Genomic DNA, 22,454 nt, shown 5'->3' with positions numbered 1-22,454 from the left:
TTTTGTTGATGAGGATGAATTCTTAGGTACAAAATGTTTCAAATAAATTTTTAGTTTTAGATTTATAAGCAACTTGTTCTCGGAACTTTATTTAAGTATATTTTTTAAATTATACATTCGAACGTTATGAATTTTTAATGAATGATTACGTATGTCCATATTTCATGGAATAAATAATTCTTCACTACTATCTGAAGGCCAGGGGCGGTTCATGCCCAATGGTTAACAATCTGTAATTTCTAAAAGGACAACATATACAATCTAAAGATAGCTAAAATGAAATTTTCAATTGATTTTGTTTGACGCGATCAAATTATGGTTTAGAAAATATGTAGATTTTTAGATCGTTGTACATGCCAAGGAAACCGTTCGCCATAAAGAGATGTTCTGAAGAAAATTATCATAAATTGTAAATATTTATTGAAAATACTCACATGAGGTATTAAAACACAAAACACAAAAACATTTCTAATTGAACTGCATACTGTCGAAGATAGTTTTACTTACTTAAGGAAAAAAATTGAAATGTAGAAAAATGTGATTGGTTAGCCTGCAAATCATCAAATAACAATAAACAAAAACTATAATAACTATAATAAATATTCTAAGTGGGTACCTTGCACTTCTACACACTTCTGAGTCTACGGATTATATTTCTTTGAACTTGAATGGAGATTCTGCCCTATAGCGCCACGTAAATTGTTTACCTCCTGTATCTGAAGACAATAACTTGGTTATCGAAACGCACGTCAGACAGTGTAATTGTGAGTATTGATGTATATCGCCAACGGTTCCAGAAATTCCAACTTAGTTCCAGTAGGACTATCAAAAGGTAAAACAAGTAACAACTATAATTTCTTTTTTGTGATAACCATAATACATTCGAAAAGCAAACTGACTTGTTTAATATAACTCGGACTACACTTGGAGCAAAAGTTAACTTGGAAGAAAACATACAAGCTAAAAAAACACAACTAAAGCTAAAACTTCAAAATATGAACTGGCTAATCGGCAGTTAACAATGGAAAATAAGATACTAATGTACAAAATCATCCTAAAACTAATATGGACATATGGCATAGAGTTATGGGGTTGCAGTAAACCATCGAACACCAAAATACTGTAAACTTTTCAATCTAAGATACTTCGAATAATAGCTAATGATCCTTGGTTTATAAACAACCACACATTACACAGACCTCGGTATTCCAACCATCAATGAAGTTATTCAGACATCAGCGATAAGAAACAAAAACCGCAACGAAAACCATCAAAATACACTAATACCCAAGCTTTACACTGATCCAATGGAACAGAGAATTGAAAAGACGCTGGCCAGTAGACCTCATAGAGTAATCTACGGAGACCCATCAGTGGATGGTGCCCGCCTTAAGTCATTTAGCAAGAAACTATATCATTTACTTATAACTATGTATTTTTTTGAGTAGATTGTAAATTTGCAATTAAATTGAAAAAAAGAGTATGAATATCACCAACGGTTCCATAAATTCCAACTTAATTTCGTTCCTTGTGTTTACCAGTGTTGCATATACCAAGAAAATGAATCCATTGTATTTAATTCAGGAAAACGTGGTGGCCATGCAAATGGACCTCCCGACCAATCCACATATTAGGAAAAATGTTATTTTTAAATTTTAATTATTAGTCTCTTTCAAGTTATTCCTTATGTCATTAATATGATCTTTGATAGTATGTATACAAATGTTTATTTATTTATTTATTCATTAGTTCTTCAAAAAATACTTGATTGTGTTTTGGTAACTCCTGTTAGTATTTTCAATAAATAATTACAATGTATGTTAATTTTCTTCAGAATGTCTCTTTATGACGAACGGTTTTGTTGGCATGTATAACGATCTAAAAATCTACATAATTTGATCGAATCAAACGAAGAGAAATTTTTTGTTGAAAATCGATTGAAAAATTCATCTTTAGATTGTACAGATTGTCCCTGTAAAAGTTACGGATTGTTAACCATTGGACATGAGCCGCTCCTGGCTTTCAGATAGTAGTGTATAATTATGTATTCGGTCAAACACACTACATGGACATACGTATTCACCCATTCAAAATGGGCACCTTACACTTCTACACACTTCCGGAGTCTATGGAGGATGTTTCTATGAACTTGGAAGAGCATTTAAAGATTCTACCTTATAGCATCACATTGGAAGTTTATTTTATCGATCATTTTGTTACCAGTGTTTACCGATATTGCATATACCAAACTTTTAAGATATCCCCAAAAAATTGAATTCATTGTATTTTATTCAGGGGAGCATGGTGGCCATTTGAATGGACCTTTACGACCAATCCACCTATTAGGAAAAATGTTATTTTTTATATTTTAATTATTAATCTCCTTCAAGTTTTCCCTTATGCTAGTAATATGATCTTCGACAGTATTCGACTCCTGTGAGTATTGTCAATAAATAATTACAATTAATGATAATTTACTTCAGTATATCTCTTTATGGTGAACGGTTGCCTTGGCATGTACAACGATCTAATAAACTACATATCTCGTAAACCACAAATTTTATCTAGTTAACCAAAGAGTACCTTTTTGTTAAAAAATCGATTGAAAAATTCATTTTTGCTATCTTTATATTGTAAAGGTTGTCCCTGTAAAAGTTACGGATTGTTAAACATTGGGCATGAGCCGCCCCTGGTCTTTAGAAAATAGTGTGGAATCATTTATTCCATCAAACACACTACATAGACATACGAAATCATCCATTAAAAATTCGTTATGTTAGAATGTATAATTAATAAAATATATTTAAATATATGTTCTGATTTCGGAACTTTAAAAGACTACAACTCAGAAACGAGAGGTCGTATTAAGTCACAACATTATTTTCGCGTCATCTACTCACTCCCGAATTTTTGTATCAAGTCCCGGAAGACCCTGTATAACTTTTCAATATCTCGTTTAATAATCGAATATGAAGGACTTTGTCACAGAAATTGAAAATCATAATAAAAGAAGCAGAAAATAAAATCTCAAGGAATTGATAAAATTCCCAAGAAGAAGGAAGATTAAAGTGAAAAGGATGAATTATTGATTGATAAAGTAACAAAACAGTGGAAGAAAAATATATGAAACAATTTGCAGAATAAACAGTCAAAAAATTTGAGTTGGGATATTTGTTAAAAGGATATTTATGTGAAATCAAGTAAATGCGAGTTGTGGCTGAAAAATGTGGTCTGAATAGAAAGGATTATAGGCACAAAGTAAAAAATGGACATCCCATGACGCACAATCAAATAGAGTTCACAAACTGCTAAATTCAGCAAGATAATTGCTGAAAATCGCTATAATTTAATATATCATTAGATAACTAAGATATTTCACATTCGATTTTATGTAGGTTATTATTTTTATTTTAATTGTTAACTATTATTATGAAAAAAATGTTTAAATGGAAACAGAATTAATATTTTCAATTATTACCACACATTTCATTAGCTTCCTTTTTGTCCATACGCCAAACTTCATTTTCCATATTTATATTAACGAATATCAACAATCAGCCAAAATCACTAGTTGGAAAAATTCCTGTGCACACACTTTAAAACAAAACACGATTTTATTTCTCAAACTACACTTTCTAAAATGTTTCTAAACAATAATTTCAATATTTTAAATATAGTTTGTTGAGAAACCAAAAACCATTGAGATATCATCAAATTTAATAAAAATTTAGAAATACAGAAATAAGTTATATCGAAGCAAGATTTGTTGTAGTTGTTATTACTTTTCACATCAACAAAAGTTCAATTGTATCATTTGCAAAATGTTTATTTTCACTAATTATTAACTAATTTAACATAATACACATTATCTAACAACACATTTTAAAATTTACCACGTTTTTAAATTGTAAATGTTACTTTCCGAATCGACTTGGTTTTTAATGACAATTTCGCTAACACTATATTATTGATAGTTTACTGGGAAACTAAAAACTAGTTTTTATATCAAAAAAGTGTACAAGCAAAAAATGTATAAAATATTAGTTATGGTGTCAAAAATAGTCGCAATTGATTATTAATAAAAAAACCAAAACAAAACAGGAATATATAGTATTATTCGGAAATGCATAGTTAGTTTAAAATAATGCTTTTGGGCCACCGACAATCAATCATTTCATTCTTTTTGTTAAATCATATTCAGATCTAGAATCAGGTCGTTATCTTAGTGATCATACCATATAATTCTTCACCATTACGTGGAATTTTTAGCAATCAAGGGCTTATTATTTACACTATTGAGGAAAATTTTATAATGAGTCTTCAAAGTACTATCTACTTTTAGACATTTATAAATCCTCTTCATTTAGTTATATCTTGTAATTCTGGAAATATGGTCGGGTGTTAGAGGTCTGACTCTTAAATACTTAAAGACTGGTTACGAAAAAAAGTTTTATTATAACAATTATTCCACATTCGAATGCTCCCCTTAAATATACTCCCCTCCCCTCGCCACACACATTTCCATACGTTTTTTCCATTGATCGAAGCAGTGCTGGAAGTCTTCTTTGGTAAGGGCCTTTAGGAGATTTGCCGTTTTTTGCTTTACGGCTTCCTTCAGCTCAAATCGGCTCCCTTTCAAAGCAGATATTTTTCTAACTTAGATAACATAGACAAGATATCTAGACACACTATTCGATTTCTAGGGCGCCACCTAGGCTCGCAGTCTCGTTATTTAATAGCCAGACCTCGTAAAACTCTCCGCACCATATCTTCCTTTGTCATAATAGGTATGGAAAATACCTGATTTCCAATGTAACCCTACATATCAAAATCTAAATGAGCTTTGTCAGGAAAGCGAGCAGGCCATTAAAATGGCCCCTGATTGGCCATCTATTATTAAATTATTTGCACCCCCAAAAAAGTGAGGAAAATAAGCAAAAGCCTCTGCTATTGGAAAACGTTTACTTCTGGCAAAAAAATGGCAAGCTTTCGATTAAATCAATTTATTTGAATTTGTACTATCAAACAAGTTTTTATAAAAGCAAAATGCCCAACAAAAATAAAGTAAGAAATAAAAGGACTATGAAATGGGGAAGTCCCTGGAGAAGATAGAATAAAAGCTGAGCTGTTGAAATACGGAGGAGAACAATGAAAAACAATGAAAAAACAAAAAGGCGGTAAAGAGGAATGTAAAAACTATAAAGCTACAACACTTCTTAACATTATACATAAAATACTTGCCAACTTAATAAATAGAAAACTCAAGTCATGCGCAGAAAGCATACTGGGAGACTACCAAAATGGGTCAGGCCAGGACGAACCACAATCAACGCAATCCACAAAATATACCAAATAATGCACAAAAAACATGAAAATACAATAGAGAGCTACACATATTCTTTATGGACTTCAAAAGCGCGTTTGACTCAATAATGGACAGAAAATTATAGAATATTTAGAAATATTAAAGGGGTTCAGAAAATTAAAGATATTAATAAAAGTTATATTACAAAACACGAAAGCGAAAGTACAGAAGAAATAAAAGTAAATAGAGGAGTCAAACAAGGCGACTCGATCTCTCCAACGTAATGAGAAAATGTAATGAGAAAAGCAAAAATAAATAATTGAAAGATTATAAAAAACCAAATACAAGCAGTAGTAGCATACGCAGTCGATATAAAAATATTGGCTAATATAAGAGAAGAACCAAGGCAATCAACAAATTGGAAACAGAAGCAGGAAAAGTCGGTCTAGAAATAAATCAAGAGAAAACCAAATACATGAATATAGCAAAACAAGACGAAAAAGGAATGGACCACCAAAGGACACTGAAATACGTATTTGAAACTGTGTCCTCGTTCAATTATCTAGGAATAACAATAGGACCCAAGTCTAAAGAAAGAATAAGAGAGAGAGAGGGAGAGAAAGAATACAAAAACGATATCGAACATTTCGAAAAAATAAAAAGTTTTTCAATAGTAACAATATCAGTAAAAAGAACAGAATAATAAAAGGACCAGTGATTGCATACGTCATTGAAAGTACTGTCATAAATGAAAAGGAAGAAGAAGACCTGAAGATAATCGAGAAAAAAATACTAAGAACTGTACTCGGACCACATATTACAGGAGATGGAGAAAGAAGATTGAAGAAAAATAAAGAAATAGAAGAAGAACTAGGAGGAGAAAATATAATAAGGTACGTAAAAGCACAAAGACTAAATTGGACAGGGCACATCATGAAAAGGAAATCTACAGAAATGGTTACCTCTATGGTCAAGAGGCAGAATCAAATTGAAGAAGACAGCTAGAAATAGCCAAATGCAAAAACAGAAAGTTTGGAGGAAGCTAACAAACGAAGCTAGAGCCAACAAAAAACTATAACAAAATAAAAAGGGGAGTAATCCACCCCAATAAAGAGATATGTAGGCGCCCTAAGCGCTAGATATAATCTAAGACATTAAACGGCATGATGATAATACATACATAGATCAAATCAAATCAGTATATTTATGGTGTCAAAGTTGATTTGATACTATCACACGTCGCTTAATAACCAAAACGCCGGGTAATCCGCTTATTCTATTGAAGATCACTTCTTCTTTTATATTGCGAGTAAATAAAATCCTAGTAATTCGACACGATTATAAATACATTATTATTTTTAATAACTGTATTTAATAGTACCTAGAATGAATCTATTAGAATTAGTGCAGCGCATTCGTTTGCAAAATTGTTTTAATTCGTAATTAAAAAAAAAGTCTAGGAGGTGTTTCAGATTATAAAATATTGAAATATGTTGTTGTAAGTGTGAGTTCTACAGCTTTTATAGATTCTTTTTGAGGTATTTCTGTATATTCTTTAAGAAATAAGAAATTAAAGAAAAATATAATTTTGATATGCTGTGAATGTGTTATGGACTTACATATTTGAATAATAAATAAGAATACAATGAAAAATTTCATTTTTAAAATTCTGAAGCTCACCTGTAAATCTATATTATCACTTCTGGTAATACCGAGGACAACGGGTAAAAACCTTTCCCTGGATTGAATTTCACCGACTTCAGTTATAGCCCTCAATACCTTTTTTACTCCTTCTTCTTCGCCACTTGTCTCTTCGTTTAGAACACATATGGGAGCAAGAATCTGTAAATATTTAAAATTAAATAGATAATTTGAAATATTGAATATACACTCAACATCAAAAAAACCGGGCACTTCATATTTTTCTTATTAAAAGCTTATATTCAGCAATGTATTTGTGGGTATTTTAGTTATTACAGAGAATATAGAGTCGATATCCTTTGAACTAATCCCTTCAGGATTAGAAAACTTTAGATAAAATTCTGATTTGATTTATTTTGATTCACCTGTAAGACCTATTCTAAACTGTAAGTAGTTTTTCACACATTTAAACATCTTTAATTTATTAACCAAGCCTATTCCGTGATTAATAGACGTGTTTTTTATTTTGGTCCAGAATAATGGATCTTTCCAATGTTGACATAGCCCGAGCTGATGCCTTGGCCAGAGAAGGCCATAGCTTAGGGTACATTGTGGTAGCGAAGTCTACCATTCACGATGCACTCGAGTCTCTGGGAGACTGGTAGCTACAATAAGACGGCCGGCAATGAGAGACCAAGGGCACAACAGTTATATACGATCGATTTCTTATGTTGTCGGTATTGAGATACCGATATTTAACGGCTCCTGAGGTTCTGGAAAGAGTTTGAAGTGGCTCGAAATATACGTTTAAGTACAGACACAGAGCGGCGGATACTGAGGAAGCATGAAATCATATCAAGGCGACCCGCGACTCCTGAAAAGGCATCGAAGAGAAACGCGATTATTTGCTAATAAGTATTCCTATTGGTCTCTGGAGCAATGGGAATACTGATCTGTTTTATTCACGTATGAGTCTCGATTTGTTCTATACCACTCAGACGATTAAGACAGTATGGAGACGACCAGGGAACTGATTTACTCAATATAACATTCGTTAATCACGGCCTTTTAAGAGGAGATCAGTTATAGTTTGGGTTGGAATTCATTTCCTCGGCCGGACTGAACTAATTTTCAAAAATAATGGAGTCCCATATTTGTGGGATAATGTAGGGAGGGGTGTGTTAGACGTCGTCATCCTCCTCCTAATGACTTAAATCGACTCCAAATTGCTCTTTGAGAAGAATGGTGGAGTACGTCCATAATTTAATTTCTTCGATACCTAACAGGGTTAGAGCCCTTTGCCGTAGCAATAGGAGTAATACCCGCTATTAGAATTACATACATTGTTAGAAAACCTAATAAAAATGAAGAATAACGTTCTTTTTTAAAATGTAAATAATCAATAAAAATTATTCACTTTTGGGAGATTTTGTTTAAATAACCTTTAAACCAACCAATTTTTACCAATAAATTAAAAAGATAATATATTTAACAAAATTATAAGAACAAATGAAAGTGTCCGGTTTTTTTGCTGCTGTGTTGAGTTTACTTCTTTAGATTTATATTTCCTATTGACAAAAATATACCAAAACAGAGTCAAATTGAAAATAGAAACATTTTAAATGATTAAAAAAATAAGAAAGGATTGTAGTATCTTTAGTAATGTAGGGATTTCTTGGTTGTCTAGGGTGTTCTCCTTCTTAAAACGCCGGTTAGAAAGAAAACAGAATTTAAAAAATGAAAACACTTTACTTATGTACAATGTAAATAAGAGAACTAAGGTTGATAGTAAAAATATTCGTGTATGTGGTTTATACGCTAAATGAGCGGGAGACCATCTTGACCACGCGGGAAGCCGTCTTATTTGCGTGATCTTTACCGTCTACGTTTAACTCCCGACTGACTCGAATGTTATTATCGGCTTTAGGTTGCTGAAGAGAACTCGTGTTTCGTGGGTAGCTTTAGGATGGAGTAGAGCAATAATCTCGAACCTACAGTAATTATGTCCAATTTTGAGATGATGATGTGTTTTTATCAAAAATAAAATATAAAGAATAAACATTTTATTACCTTTAAGGCTTGTATCATCACAGTAGGTACTTCATGGTCCAAACATTTGGCAACAGTTAGGTGGGCTTTTGAAAATTTGTAAAATGCTTTGAGACCCGTAGTATTGTTCATAATTTTTTCAAAACAGCGTAAACACTCCGTCTGCAGTCGAATGTCCCTACTATAAAAAAAAATATTGTTTTTATATAACTCTTAATAAACTAAACTGTTTATTCATTTTCAATTGAAAATATATATGAATATATATATATATATATATATATATATATATATATATATATATATATATGTATATATATATATATATATATATATATATATATATATATATATATATATATATATATATATATATATATATATATAATCTAAACTGAATTGACGCAATATTTAACATAAAAGGTACGTCATTTATAAAGCGTTCCTTTTTGCATTAAATATAAGATAATGTGAATTCATTGTCGCCAATGTAGCTAATTTAATCCTACGCCCCATTTAATTTTACTCAAATCAGATTAATTGAGATATATACCTCCCCCTTACCGATTTAGCACCAACCCTCGTTTTTCGGAAATAGCTCACTTCAGATTATATTTAATAGATGACTGAAAAGTTTGAGGTTAGTTTTACTTAACTAAGGTCCTTTGCATTCACTTCCATACAACAAGTGAAGATACTGGTATTACTTTTCTTTAATTTCTTTTGATACGTTTATGCTTCTAAATATTCTTGATTTTAGGTCTCTTCTGTTTTAAAATTAGTTTTTTTTAATAATTTTTGAAACAAAGAAAAAAATTGACAATTCGACTTCTTTTAGTCTTTATTAAAATATAATATTGACACTGACAATATGCATACTTATATTAATCAATAGATCACCTATAACATGAATATCAAAATAGGACTAAAATTAAAATAGAAAAGTTTTTTTTTCAGCAAGAAAGAAACGACTTGTTACTAGGTGGTAACCAGAGTCTGATGATGGAGAATACGACCTTAGGAACTCCGCAATTAAATGAACGACGCAACACCATCGGCTTTAGGCTCATTTGATTCGTCTTGACGATTATCTCGGTGGGCGTGAATATGCAACTCCAACAAATTTTGGAAAAAAATTCGTTTTATTGTTATGAATGTGGATTATGCCTGACTACTGATTAGATGGATGAGCCAATGCCAAGGTCAGCACGTGCGGAGGCGTAGAAACATTTCATATTGCTAATGTTGCGCTTCAGGGTACCAGGGCGAATCCTGTTGTAATGAAGCCCTTATCCCTCTATAAAGGACCTCTGAGAGGATGAACCGTGAGAACAACATTAACACAAAAGAAACTACTACACAAAGAAAACGACGTTTAGAGTAGGCGCAATTGAAACGACAGGACAAAATTGTTGATGAAAGCGATGTCCACAAGCGGTAATGATTAGAAAAAGTAGTAAATCTCGAATTAAAAGTATTAAAAAGTTAAAAAAACTCAAATTGTACCTATGACAATGACTGGGTTACCCATTAACTACTAAGTAACTAGTTAAATTAAAACTAAAATTTATTTATATAAAACTTCAATAACTATGTATCGTCTTTAGTAACCATTGAGTGTTCTTAGTAATCTAGAAAAACTGAACATCTATATTTTATAGCCAGATTGAGTTATTTGGTTTGGATAGACATATTTGTATACAAGAGTCTATTTAATAAGCGTGGAATCTTCTTCTTCTTCTAATGCAATTTTTTTTGCTGAAATTTTCGCACATTTTGCGGTTTTCAGCTATAATCATAATAGTAGGTCTGACAAGTTAACAGATATTAAGATCGAGTTATCTGGTATTGTTAATCCACACTCCATTAATCTTAATTTCAATCTCCAGGTTAGATTAAGTTAGAGCTTTCTGGAAAAAAGCCTTCGAATATAAGTTAAACAGGAGTGGATACATATTCAATAATTCTTATTGTATTGGACATATTATCATCTTAGTGGTGATGTTTGATTCAAATATAAGTTTTAAATGCATCCAATGTTTTTTGATCTGTCAAGTTTTTTGATGAACTGCATTCGATAGTGTCGAACACTATCGAATGCCTTCTCTAGTCAACGAAGCATAGACAGGCAATGGCAAATCTGGACTATCACTTGTGAGGCGACATAGCTTCTCGTGTAGCTAAATGGAATATTGTTGATTTTTTTCTTTGATGTAACGGGTGTCCCAATAAGAATAACTCTCGACCATAACTCGGGAACCGTTTATAGTACAGCTTCGAGAAAAAATTATAACAAAAGTGACCTCGTTAAAAACCTGGAATTTATTCACAGAGTTGTAGGTCCACCGCTAGAGGGCGCAATTAAATACCAAAAATTATAAATTGAATAATTTACAAATTTTGACTAACTAAGATGCATTTAAACTAGGTTTATCGTATATATTTGATTTTACAAGTTTAATCTTTATCTCTTCAAATAAAAGGTGGGGGGAAGCGGGAACATCATTATGAAAAAACGCCTGTAAGTCCATTTCTACTTAACCTATCTATGCAAACTTAGTCTCTTTGAGGAGACCTAACCAATGTAAGAGTTATAATTCCGAAACTACCTAATGAGTAATGTATACGCTAGAGCACTATTTATTTGTTTTTTTTTTAAATCTAGTTATCCTTGAAAAATGTTAAATGGAAACATGCAGTTTTAATTGAGGAATATAAAATTAGACCAAATTAGCAACAGAATAGCTAAAACCGCATGTCGATATATTTTTCGTATTACGACATACCCTAAGAAATGTGTAAATTTTAAGTATTTTCCTTTAAACATAAATTACTCCGAACGGATTTTATAAATTTTTGTCTACTCAAAATTGTCTTTCCTTGTTCTATTAATAATATTTCCAATTATTATGTCAATATTACTTATGCTATCACCGGGAAACTGCGTTATGGACTTAAGGTACCTCGCTAGTGACGACCTAAATGTTCAAATTGTCTCCCATCATTTTCGATACAAGCGTTTATTCTTTGAAGAGTAGATTGAACAGCAGTCTCAATTTCTTCTCTCGAAATACTCTGAATGGCGTTTCGTATTATCTCGATCATGTTATCTCTAGTATTGGGTCTAATTGCACAAACAAGGTCTTTAATCCGGCCCCAGAGATAGAAATCTAGTCTGGTGATCTGGCTGACCAAAAAAATAGGCCTCCATGTTCTATCCTCCTATCATGGAAGCATTATTTAAAAATTCTCTAGCTTGTCTGGAGAAATGCGCCGGACACCCATCGTGCTGAAACAACATAGACCTACGAGTTGCTATATATCTTCTAGAAGAAAACATTTATTGTGTTTTCCTATGAACGACCTCTGCCGCGTCTTCTAAATATAGGAAGATTTACATTTCCAGTCGTTCTTAAACAATGTATGAGTCGACGAAAAACTCTGCTACCGGGATGACGTCTTTGGGGATATTGTATGGCATATACCCTAGCCCCAACAGTTGCATTTCTCATACATTTAAAGTAAATGCCTATCATATCAAATGCTTCTTCGTTTGTAAGAATCATCTTAGATATAACTTTTAAGTAAATTTTATATCGAATTTAATGCATACAAATCGCAATGACAGGTAAATGGACAAATTACTAGGTTTATTAATTTGACACAAGACATATCTTTTTGTTTTGTTTTTTTCATGGCCGACTACTTGTTTTTTTATATTTCCATTTTAACGTCCATAACGCAGTTTCCCGGTGACATAAGTAATATTGACATAATAATTGGAACTATTATTAATAGAACAAGGAAAGACAATTTTGAGTAGACAAAAATTTATAAAATCCGTTCAGTTAACCCGGAGTAATTTATGTTTAAAGGAAAATGCTTAAATGCACATTTCTTAAGATATCTCGTAATACGAAAAAGATATCGACATGCGGTTTTCGCTATTCTGTTGCTAATTGGGTCTACTTTTATATTCCTCAATTAAAACTGCATGTTTCCATTCAACATTTTTCAAGGACAGCTAGATTTAAAAAAACAAATAAATAGCGTATACGATACTCATTAGGTTGCTTCGAAATTATAACTCTTACATTGGTAGAAAGGAGCTCTCTTCAAAAAGACTTATGCCTAGATAGGTTAAGTAGAAATGGACATACAGGCGTTTCTTCATAATAAAGTTCCCGCTACCCCCCACCTATTATTTGAAGAGATACACTAAAACTTGTAAAATCAAATATACGCTGAATTTCTTGAAGAATACGGTAATCATAGTTTAAATGCATTTTAATTAGGCAGAATTTGTAAATTATTCATTTTATAATTTTTTGTATTTAATTACGCCCTCTAGTGGGGGATTTACAACTCTTTAAATAATTTCCAGGTTTTTCTCGAAGTCACTTTTGTTATAATTTTTTTTTCCCGAAGCTGTACTATAAACGGTTTAAATTTTAAATGTTTCGAGAACATTTATATGATGTCTGTCAAGCTTACTTAAATGAATTATTTTTGTTAATTTATTTCCTTTCTATATACATCTATACATTGTCAACTACTTATTCGAATTCAAATTAAAAGTTTTGATCCAACCAGTTTCAGCACTTTATGGTTGATACTCCAGTATTAGTATTCGTGGAATTGAGTTTGTCTTGAAGAGAGCTTGGGGAGGGTTGATTTTAGAACACTTTAGATACTGGGATTTTCTTTATTGCTGAGTTTATGACATTATTTAGGCTACTTTATTGTTTTTTTTTCTGTAGGTTATGTGCCTCCAGTCGTATTGTGTTTTTGAGAATAGCAAATATGGTTATATAAAAAAAAGTCATTTAAGGGACAATACATTTAGTTTAGTCGGATTCGCAGAGGAGTACGTCAAGGTTGTATATTGTCGCCGCTCCTGTTTAATATATACTCTGAAGCCATCTTTCGAGAGTCACTTGAAGATAGAGACATTGGGATCAAAATCAATGGAGTCTGGGTCAACAACATACGTTACGCCGATGACACAGTACTGATTACAGATAATATAGATGACCTACAACAACTAATTAATATAGTAGGCGGACATAGCCAAAACATGGGATTAAACATCAACATTAAAAAAATTCATGATTATCACTAGGGAAGCGAATACGTTTAGAAAATCTAGAGTAACATATAATGGAAAACCTATAGAACGGGTAGAAAAATTTAAATATCTAGGAACATGGCTCTATGAGGAATGGTCGTCGGACGGTGAAATAAAATGCCGAATTGAACAAGCTCGAAGTACATTCATAAAATTTAAAAATGTATTTACATGTATCGACTTTTGATCTTGATCTTAGACTGAGACTTGTGCGGTGCTACGTTTGGTCAGTGCTTCTTTACGGGATGGAGGGTTGGACCCTTAAGGTGGAAAACATCAACAAATTAGAAGCATTCGAAATGTGGGTATATCGTAGAATCCTGAAGATACCATGGACTGCCAAAGTGAGGAATGAGGATATTCTCAGGCATCTCAATAAAGACCGTGAACTCTTTAACATCGTGAAGAAACGAAAGATTGCATATCTTGGCCATAAATATCAATTCCTTCAGCTGATAGTCGAGGGCAAGATTGGAGGTAAGAGAGGATTGGGACGGAAGAGGATGTCATGGTTACGGAACGTGAGGCAGTGGACGGGTATACAAGATATTCAGACATTAATCCATACCGCTAGAGATAGAGAAGCCATGAAAAATGTGGTCGCGAAGATCCATTAATGGATAAGCATTAGAAGACATTTAGTTTACATTAAATTAAATTAGTTTAATCTTTCAAACGTGAGATGTTTTTAATAATTAAGCCTCTGAGAAGTTAGGCTTTAACCCAAAAAGGATGCTTGTCATTTTTGAGAATCCACCACTTCCCCAAATAGTCACTACTCGACAAGTGGGTTCAGATTGTTAAAAACAATCTTAACATATATCGACCACTGACTCATTGTAAAAAATTTGGTGAGAATTTCGCTTTGAAAGCTGAATTTTGGCTATACCTTTGGATTTTCTTTCATTTGATTTTTATCTACGCCTTCATCTTTTCTTTACTACTATAAGTCCGGTAAAAAATTAATTATCCAAAAAATATACTTACTTTTTCAATGCTATATCCAAGACTCGTTCAATCTTTATAGCACCCCCTTTAGCAATGAATTTTTCAACCCAACTAAGTGGATTATTGGTCAATGCTACCCTTAAACTTTCTACACAATTTATCAATTTGTTCAATTGTAAATATTCTGAATTAATATGTTGATCAAGATATTTGTAATAATCCTCGGGATCATTGAATTTGCTTCCTGTGTCTTGTTGACCTTTCTTTTTGTTTTGCATTTTTAACATAGCTCGCTTCTGTTCCATTGGCATATCCCTTAAAGGTTTCTTCTTGTCATCATTCAGATTCATGTCACTCTGAAAAATTAAAAAAAAAAATTTTTGTAACATAATTTTCATAATTTTGAGAGATCATTTGGAAATAGTATATTATAAGGATTAAAAATGCATATTTTTTTACGAGCAATATTTGCAGTTGCGAGGCGGAGCGCAGCGCAGTCGAGTGAATGCAAAATTGCGAGTAAAAATAGGCACTTTTAGTCCGTATGATATATACTATTTTTTCTCCAACCAAGTCAAAATTAAAATAAAGTTAGCTTTATTCAAAAATCGTTAATAATTTGGTAATAAATTTGAACATCTATTAATTATAACAGCGATAGCAAGTCGGTAGTCATGGATATCTGGGATTGTTGGTAATTATCGATTGTCAAGTAGACGTCAGTAGACGTACTAATCATATAATTTTTGTAGTAGTTTAGTAGTACTTTTAGTCCTAGGATTAAAAGTAGCGTTTTTAACCCTAGGATTAAAAGTGTTGCTAAGCAACGAGCAAATTTTTGTACGGTAAGGGAATTGATGGCTTTTGCACCTGAAAATAGTACAAAAATGTCAATTTTGATGGTTGGAGAAAAAAATATTTACTGAATTAACTATCTTTAATATACACAATAAAATAAATTTTCAAAATATATACAGAGTTTTTCACTATGAATTGACGCCTCTTTAAATTTGTTACAGAGATAGATGGAAATGTTTTATACAACAATTGTATGGAATTATTTTTTATAATGATTTCGGAAAAGTGTTTCCAACATAATGGATGAAATTTTATTTCTTGAAATGAGATATATTTTTTGTTTGTCCCTTTTCTACTGAATCGATTTGATGGAATACTTCATTGTAAAACAGTTTTTGATTTTTTACCATCACCTTTCAACAACAATTTTTTAAACCATAGAAAAAATAATCTTTTGGAAGTGTCTCTGCCATCACCTCTTCATATGTCTGAAATCGGTTTTCATCCAACCATTTTTTCAAGTTTAGAAACAAGTCAGACCAAATGAATATGATGAAAAGGGCATTAAATCGTACGTTCGGCTGATCTTTCTGCAAATATAACGGACGATTGAGTAGGCGCATTGTCGTGATAGACAACATGTCCAGGATTAAAACGTTCCGGCCAATCAGTATTATTTTCAGTTATTGTTTTCTTTTTTTCTAAATTATCAATAGATTATACCTTTGTAATCATAAACCACTATGGCAATGACCGAAAAAACGACATCTGCTTGCTTGAGAGCACATTAGAATTAATGTTTTTTTTCAAAGATAGATTATAGTCTTTATCGAATGAAGTTCTATACTTTTTGTTCATTACTGAGATTAATTATATGCTTATAAAGCTTTTAAAAATCAGTAAATCTTAATAATTTCGCAAATTGCTTTTAGCTTTAAATAAGAATACTGTAGATATGCAGGTAGGTGTCAAATATAATTTTGATAAATATTCAAATGTCATAAACTCTATTAATAAAAGAAATAATTTTTCATTTTCACATAGTGGAGTACAACGAGAATCAAAAAGACAGTTCGCCATGATTTTAATGCCTAAAAAATCTACTTGGGGGGCTGATTTATCCCAAGTAACTCATATGTATTAATTGTTATTTGGTCTATGATATGTTCTGGTGAATCCGCGTTTCGTCTACGGTGCAAAAATTGTTTATATTGATGTTAAAGAACGTCAAGCACTCCTGGAAAGTTATCAAACGATTGAGTTTGATTTAATACATAAAATTGTTAAAAGTGTTTTGAGATTGCATTTTGTTAGGCCCAGAATCAGGTAAATGTGACAAATTGCATCTTGAAGTAGTGTTCAAGATATTAACATAGAAGCCTATTACAATTTTTTCATAGTGGTTTTCAGCATAGTAACTTTAACCAAACTAAGGGGCGGAGAAAATAATTGGGCCTAGGGGCGCCAAAATGCTAAATCCAGCCCTGGTTGGGATAAAGTCTATCATTTTGGCTGTATTTTTGTTTCTAAAGTATAATGGTATACCCAAGGCTCATTTACTGTCACATATCACCGGCAATAGTCATTTGGATTATGTTTCAAGATATCCAAACAGTCGTTTGCATTTTTAATACAAGCGAGCTTTTGATCAGCATTAAATAATTACGTATACTTTTATTCGCAGTCGTTAACAAAAGGACCTGATTTTTTAACAGTCCCAGACGTTCAGCATCATTCGTTTTCATATAACTACTTTTAAAAGCATAAATCTACTTACAAATCATTCTAATGGACGAACCATTTTTGGGATAGTATTCATGAAACTTTTCTTCGGTCTCTTTAATTGTTTTTCCACGTAAAAAAGTTGTTTTTTTCTAACAAAAATGAGCTTTAAAACTAATCTGTGAGATTAAGGTAAAATTTAGGACATAGGTACATGGCGGAAATTAACGATATATTCCACATAGAAAGTGACTCTTCGTCAGACCGAGAAAAGGTAGGTCCATCTCCCTCTTTTAAAAGCAAAAATCGTTTACGAATTACTTTCGGGAAAAAATAATATAGTTTTCAACGGTTTCTTTTGTTTGTCCACTTAAAAAATAATTTTTTATGACACTTGAAATGTTTTTCTACATAATTATCTAACAAAAAAAAAACAGATTTTTACAAGTTTTAAAGCTAATGTGTGAGAATATGTAGAATTTTGACATCTCAGATTGAAAGTATTGTTTGGTGAGAGTGTGTTTAAAAATTTTTTTTGGAAATTCATTTTTGGTTTCAATGGCAGGCTGTTTTAACTATTAACTTTCGTAATGGACTTGGAAAATGAAAAAATGATTAAATGAAGGTTCCACTTTCAATAAAATTATCCGATATTAAAATCAAACGGGAATTATGTTCCAAAATTATTCAAATATAAGTGGAAATTTCAATTTTAAGTAAAATTAAACATGAGTTAATGTAATATAAGTTATCCATCTAATTCTGCATCTCGTTTTCAACACATAGAAACCACGCATCTCTAAAAATAGTACAATGACACGTGAGAAAATTTTATTCCTCACATAATTCGTTAACTTCTATACTTGCAAGAAATATTTACCTAATGTTTCTTACCTGTATAATATAGTATATTTTCACACTGAAACGTTCGTAGTTTTGTCCTGCTACAATCAATATGATGGTTGTTACATAAGTTATGAGGTAGGAAAATAAAAACGAATATTCATAAATGGATATGGCTTTATTGTTTTCAAAAAAACATTCTCCATTATGCATTTTTTCCAATCCGATTGAGGTACTTCCAAAACATGTAATTTGAACACATAAACCGCTTCTTCAGGTGTAGAAAAACGTTAATCTCGCAATTTATTTTTGATCTGTGGGAATAAGAAGAAATCATTGGGTGCCAAACAAAGATTGTACGGAGGATGACTCATCAATTCGATGTTTCGACTGTTCCAAAACGTTTTTAATATGTGAAAACTCGCATTGTCGTGGTGGAAAATGATTCGTCTTCTGCGATTCGTTTCTCTGATTTTTTCGCACAAGTCTTGCAAACAAATGTTGGTGCATCATTCAGAATTGACTATTCTACGTTGCTCTAATGAAACGGTGGCGATATGTCCAGCTAATCCTAAAGAAAAGGCGTTTTTCTTTGAGCTTATGTGCGAGAGCTCCCATTGTCGTGGTGGAAAATGATTCGTCTTTTGCGATTGGTTTCCCTGATTTTTCCGCACACTTCTGGCAAACAAATGCTGGTACACCATAAAGAATTAATCGTTCTACTTTGCTCTAATGGAACGGTAGCGACATGTCCAGTTATTCTGATAAAACAGGCGACCTTTTGCTTCGAAGTGCTTCGTTCGGGAATAATTTTTGTTAGATTTAGCACGACTTGACTAGACGTCTTCTGAAGCACTGCGATTGTATTTTTTCAGCATTTCTTTGCACCAATCGATACGAACTGTCAAATTATGCGGTATCCAACGCTGACAAATCTTTTTGACAGTCAAATGTTTATGAAATATTGAATGCATGTAAGTGGTGCTAATGCCCAAGTATGGCTCAATCTCACGGTATGTCACATGATGATCTTGCAATATTAGCATAGATGTTTTCTGGCACAACATCCAATTTTGGAAGACCTTCACTAAATTCATCATGTAGCAAAATGCGACCACTATTGAATTCGGAAAACCAGCGAAACATGGTGGTTTGAGATGATGCTTGATCACCAAAAGTCGAAGCAAAGTTGATCGGCACACTATTGTTCAATCCACTCATAGAAAATCATCGCACGAAAATGCATTCGTATGAAAGTTCTGAGTACGTTCATCATTAAAAATGTAAAACTTTATGATGACAATGTCAGATTTGACATATTCACATCAGTGTTGCCATATTTCAAAACTCAAGTAGCAATCCTCGTACAGAAATATTTTAAATGACCTCAGCACGTTTTGGTATCAGATATAATATATTTGTGGCAGTTCAGAGGATTGAGGGTTTCTGTAAATGAAAAAAACTCAATTTTCTGTTTTCTGTGTGGTTTGCAACATTTCATTTATCTATTTAATTCTAACTTCCAATTCACTTCACTAATCACAAGATTTCATAATTTTTCTGATTGTTGCTTGGTTTACATGGTTTACATTTGTAAAATTCAATTACGACAGACCGACCAAATTTATCCATGACTCTCAATATTTGTAATTGATATCTGTTTAAATAAGTACCTCCTGCACTAAATTAACTACGAGAAAGCATTAATTAAAAAATTGTTGGGAAACAGAAGGCTGTGTAAAAAGTTTCAGCTCAATCCGACCATCGAATCGGAAGTACCTACTTAAAATTACAATACTGAACACTCTGTTTACTGCAACTAGCAGTAATTCAGCATAGCAAAATTTCCTCAGTCCAACCTTTTCCGAGATATTTCCCTTAAAAAGTGGTCACTAAAATTTCAGTAATGCTAGAAAGTTGAAATTCTGCAATTTTCGTCATTCGTAAAGAACTAACCACGGGTATTTTTTAATGTTCCTGTTACAGAGGTGAAATTAACAACCCTTACTTTATTTCATATTAAAACTTTTTTTCTAGATATTAATTATTCTTAATTTTTTTGTCCAAAACCAATAGCTATAGAGGAAAAAAAATAAACACCAGAAAGGGGTGGGTTTGTTATAGGAATATATATACTGTGCTTTTCAGATAAAAGTATCCACCTTTAATAACTTTTGTAATACTGGTATTTAGAAAAAATCCAAAAACACGTCAATTTATGTTGGAAGGGGCAAGCATTATGGCTTATTTAAACTTACTGGAAAAGCCACCCCCTCACCCCTAGCAGCATCCCCTTTATTTTTTTAAATTACTTTTCATATTTTTTATGTAAAATTTGGATACTCCTCTTTGAGCTGATTTCAAAAATGTATAATACTTGTAGGTTAAAGTGGTTAGTTTATGAGATAAACAATTTTTCTTTTAAGAGCACAAATTTTACTTATTATTTACTTTCACCTTATTTGCCTGTACTAAAATGGGTTGTACAACAGTTCAAACTCTTTTATCTTTTTAACTGTGCTATTTATTCTACTTAAAAAATCCAAACAACAAAAAACTCTACTTTTTATTAAAGTTTGACATTGTCAACTAGAATTTGTAGTCACTATTGATAGTGTAATTTGATACATTATTTAATTTGTTTCTCTGAAATGGTTTACTCTTTGCAAGAAAGAATTGAAATTGTAGGTTTATACTACCAAAATAATAATTGTGCAAGAGCTGCTGCTAGAATATGTAGTATGTAATTCAACTGATGGAGAAATTTACCACAACAGGGTCTGTTTGCAATAAAGTGCATAAGCGAGAGGGACTCGTAAATAACGAAGCAATCCAAGTGGCAATTTTAGGGCAAGTCAGCTTAGAGGCTCAACAACCCCAATCGTTGTCAACAATAAGTAGAGCGATCGGTGTTTCATCTTCTACAGTTTTCCGAGTTCTACATAAATTCAAGTACCACCCATACAAAGTTAAGTTGATGCACGAGTTGAATGAAGATGATTTTGATCGTCGTCTAGAGTTTTGCGAATCAATGACGCAAATTATCAATAACAATCCACAATTGTTAAACAATATTTGCTTTTCTGATGAATGCTCATGGTCATTAAATGGCTTAGTAAGTAGGCATAATTGTAGATATTGGGCTGAAAGTGATCCACATATTATGCGTGAATTCCATACACAACATCCCCAAAAGTTAAACGGTTAGTGTGGTATCCTAGGAGACCACATAGTTGGACCTTTCTTCATCAACGGAAACTTAAATGGTGAATCATATCTTGAGTTACTCAGGGAAGGGGTTGACCCACGTATTACAACAATAATAGAAAATGATGATAACCTTTCCGAAGATTTACTGGTATTTCAACAAGACGGAGCTTCCCCACACTATGCTATGCCTGTCCGACAATGTTTAAACGAAACATTCCCCGCTCGTTGGATAGGTAGAAGGGGGCAGATGATGGAGTGGCCACCTAGGTCACCGGATTTAACACACCTAGACTTCTTTTTATGGGGGTATTTAAAAACAAAAGTTTATGCTACCCAACTAGAATCTCTGGATGATTTACGAGAGAGGATAGAAAATGAATGTCGACAATTAAATCCAGCCGTATTAAGCAATGTCAGAGAGGCATTTCAAAATAGATTATACCATTGTATGGAAGTGAATGGTACTCATTTTGAACACTTATTGTAACTTCATAATAAATAGCACAGTTAAAAAGATTAAAGAGTTTGAATTGTTGTACAACCCATTTTGGTATAGGCAAATAAGGTGAAAGTAAATAATAAGTAAAATTTGTGCTCTTAAAAGAAAAATTGTTTATCTCATAAACTAACCACTTTAACCTACAAGTATTATACATTTTTGAAATCAGCTCAAAGAGGAGTATCCAAATTTTACATAAAAAATATGAAAAGTAATTTAAAAAAATAAAGGGGATGCTGCTAGGGGTGAGGGGGTGGCTTTTCCAGTAAGTTTAAATAAGCCATAATGCTTGCCCCTTCCAACATAAATTG

General features: G+C 32.3%; 1 protein-coding gene across 3 annotated transcripts in view; it reads right to left on the bottom strand.

Annotated features, from left to right (window-relative positions):
* Positions 1 to 22,454, bottom strand: part of LOC130447949 (protein diaphanous) — a 141,138-nt gene that overhangs the window by 66,553 nt on the left and 52,131 nt on the right. For all 3 annotated transcript variants that reach the window (XM_056785023.1, XM_056785022.1, XM_056785024.1), the window contains 3 exons: positions 15,111 to 15,427; positions 9,017 to 9,176; positions 6,986 to 7,147 (listed from right to left, as the gene is read on the bottom strand). In XM_056785023.1, coding sequence (XP_056641001.1) covers positions 6,986 to 7,147; positions 9,017 to 9,176; positions 15,111 to 15,427 — 639 coding nt within the window. The remainder of the gene's footprint in view (positions 1 to 6,985; positions 7,148 to 9,016; positions 9,177 to 15,110; positions 15,428 to 22,454) is intronic.

Source organism: Diorhabda sublineata, chromosome 8 (genome assembly GCF_026230105.1).
Source record: "Diorhabda sublineata isolate icDioSubl1.1 chromosome 8, icDioSubl1.1, whole genome shotgun sequence".
NCBI lineage: Eukaryota > Metazoa > Arthropoda > Insecta > Coleoptera > Chrysomelidae > Diorhabda > Diorhabda sublineata.
This window is presented reverse-complemented; position numbering and strand designations above follow the sequence as displayed.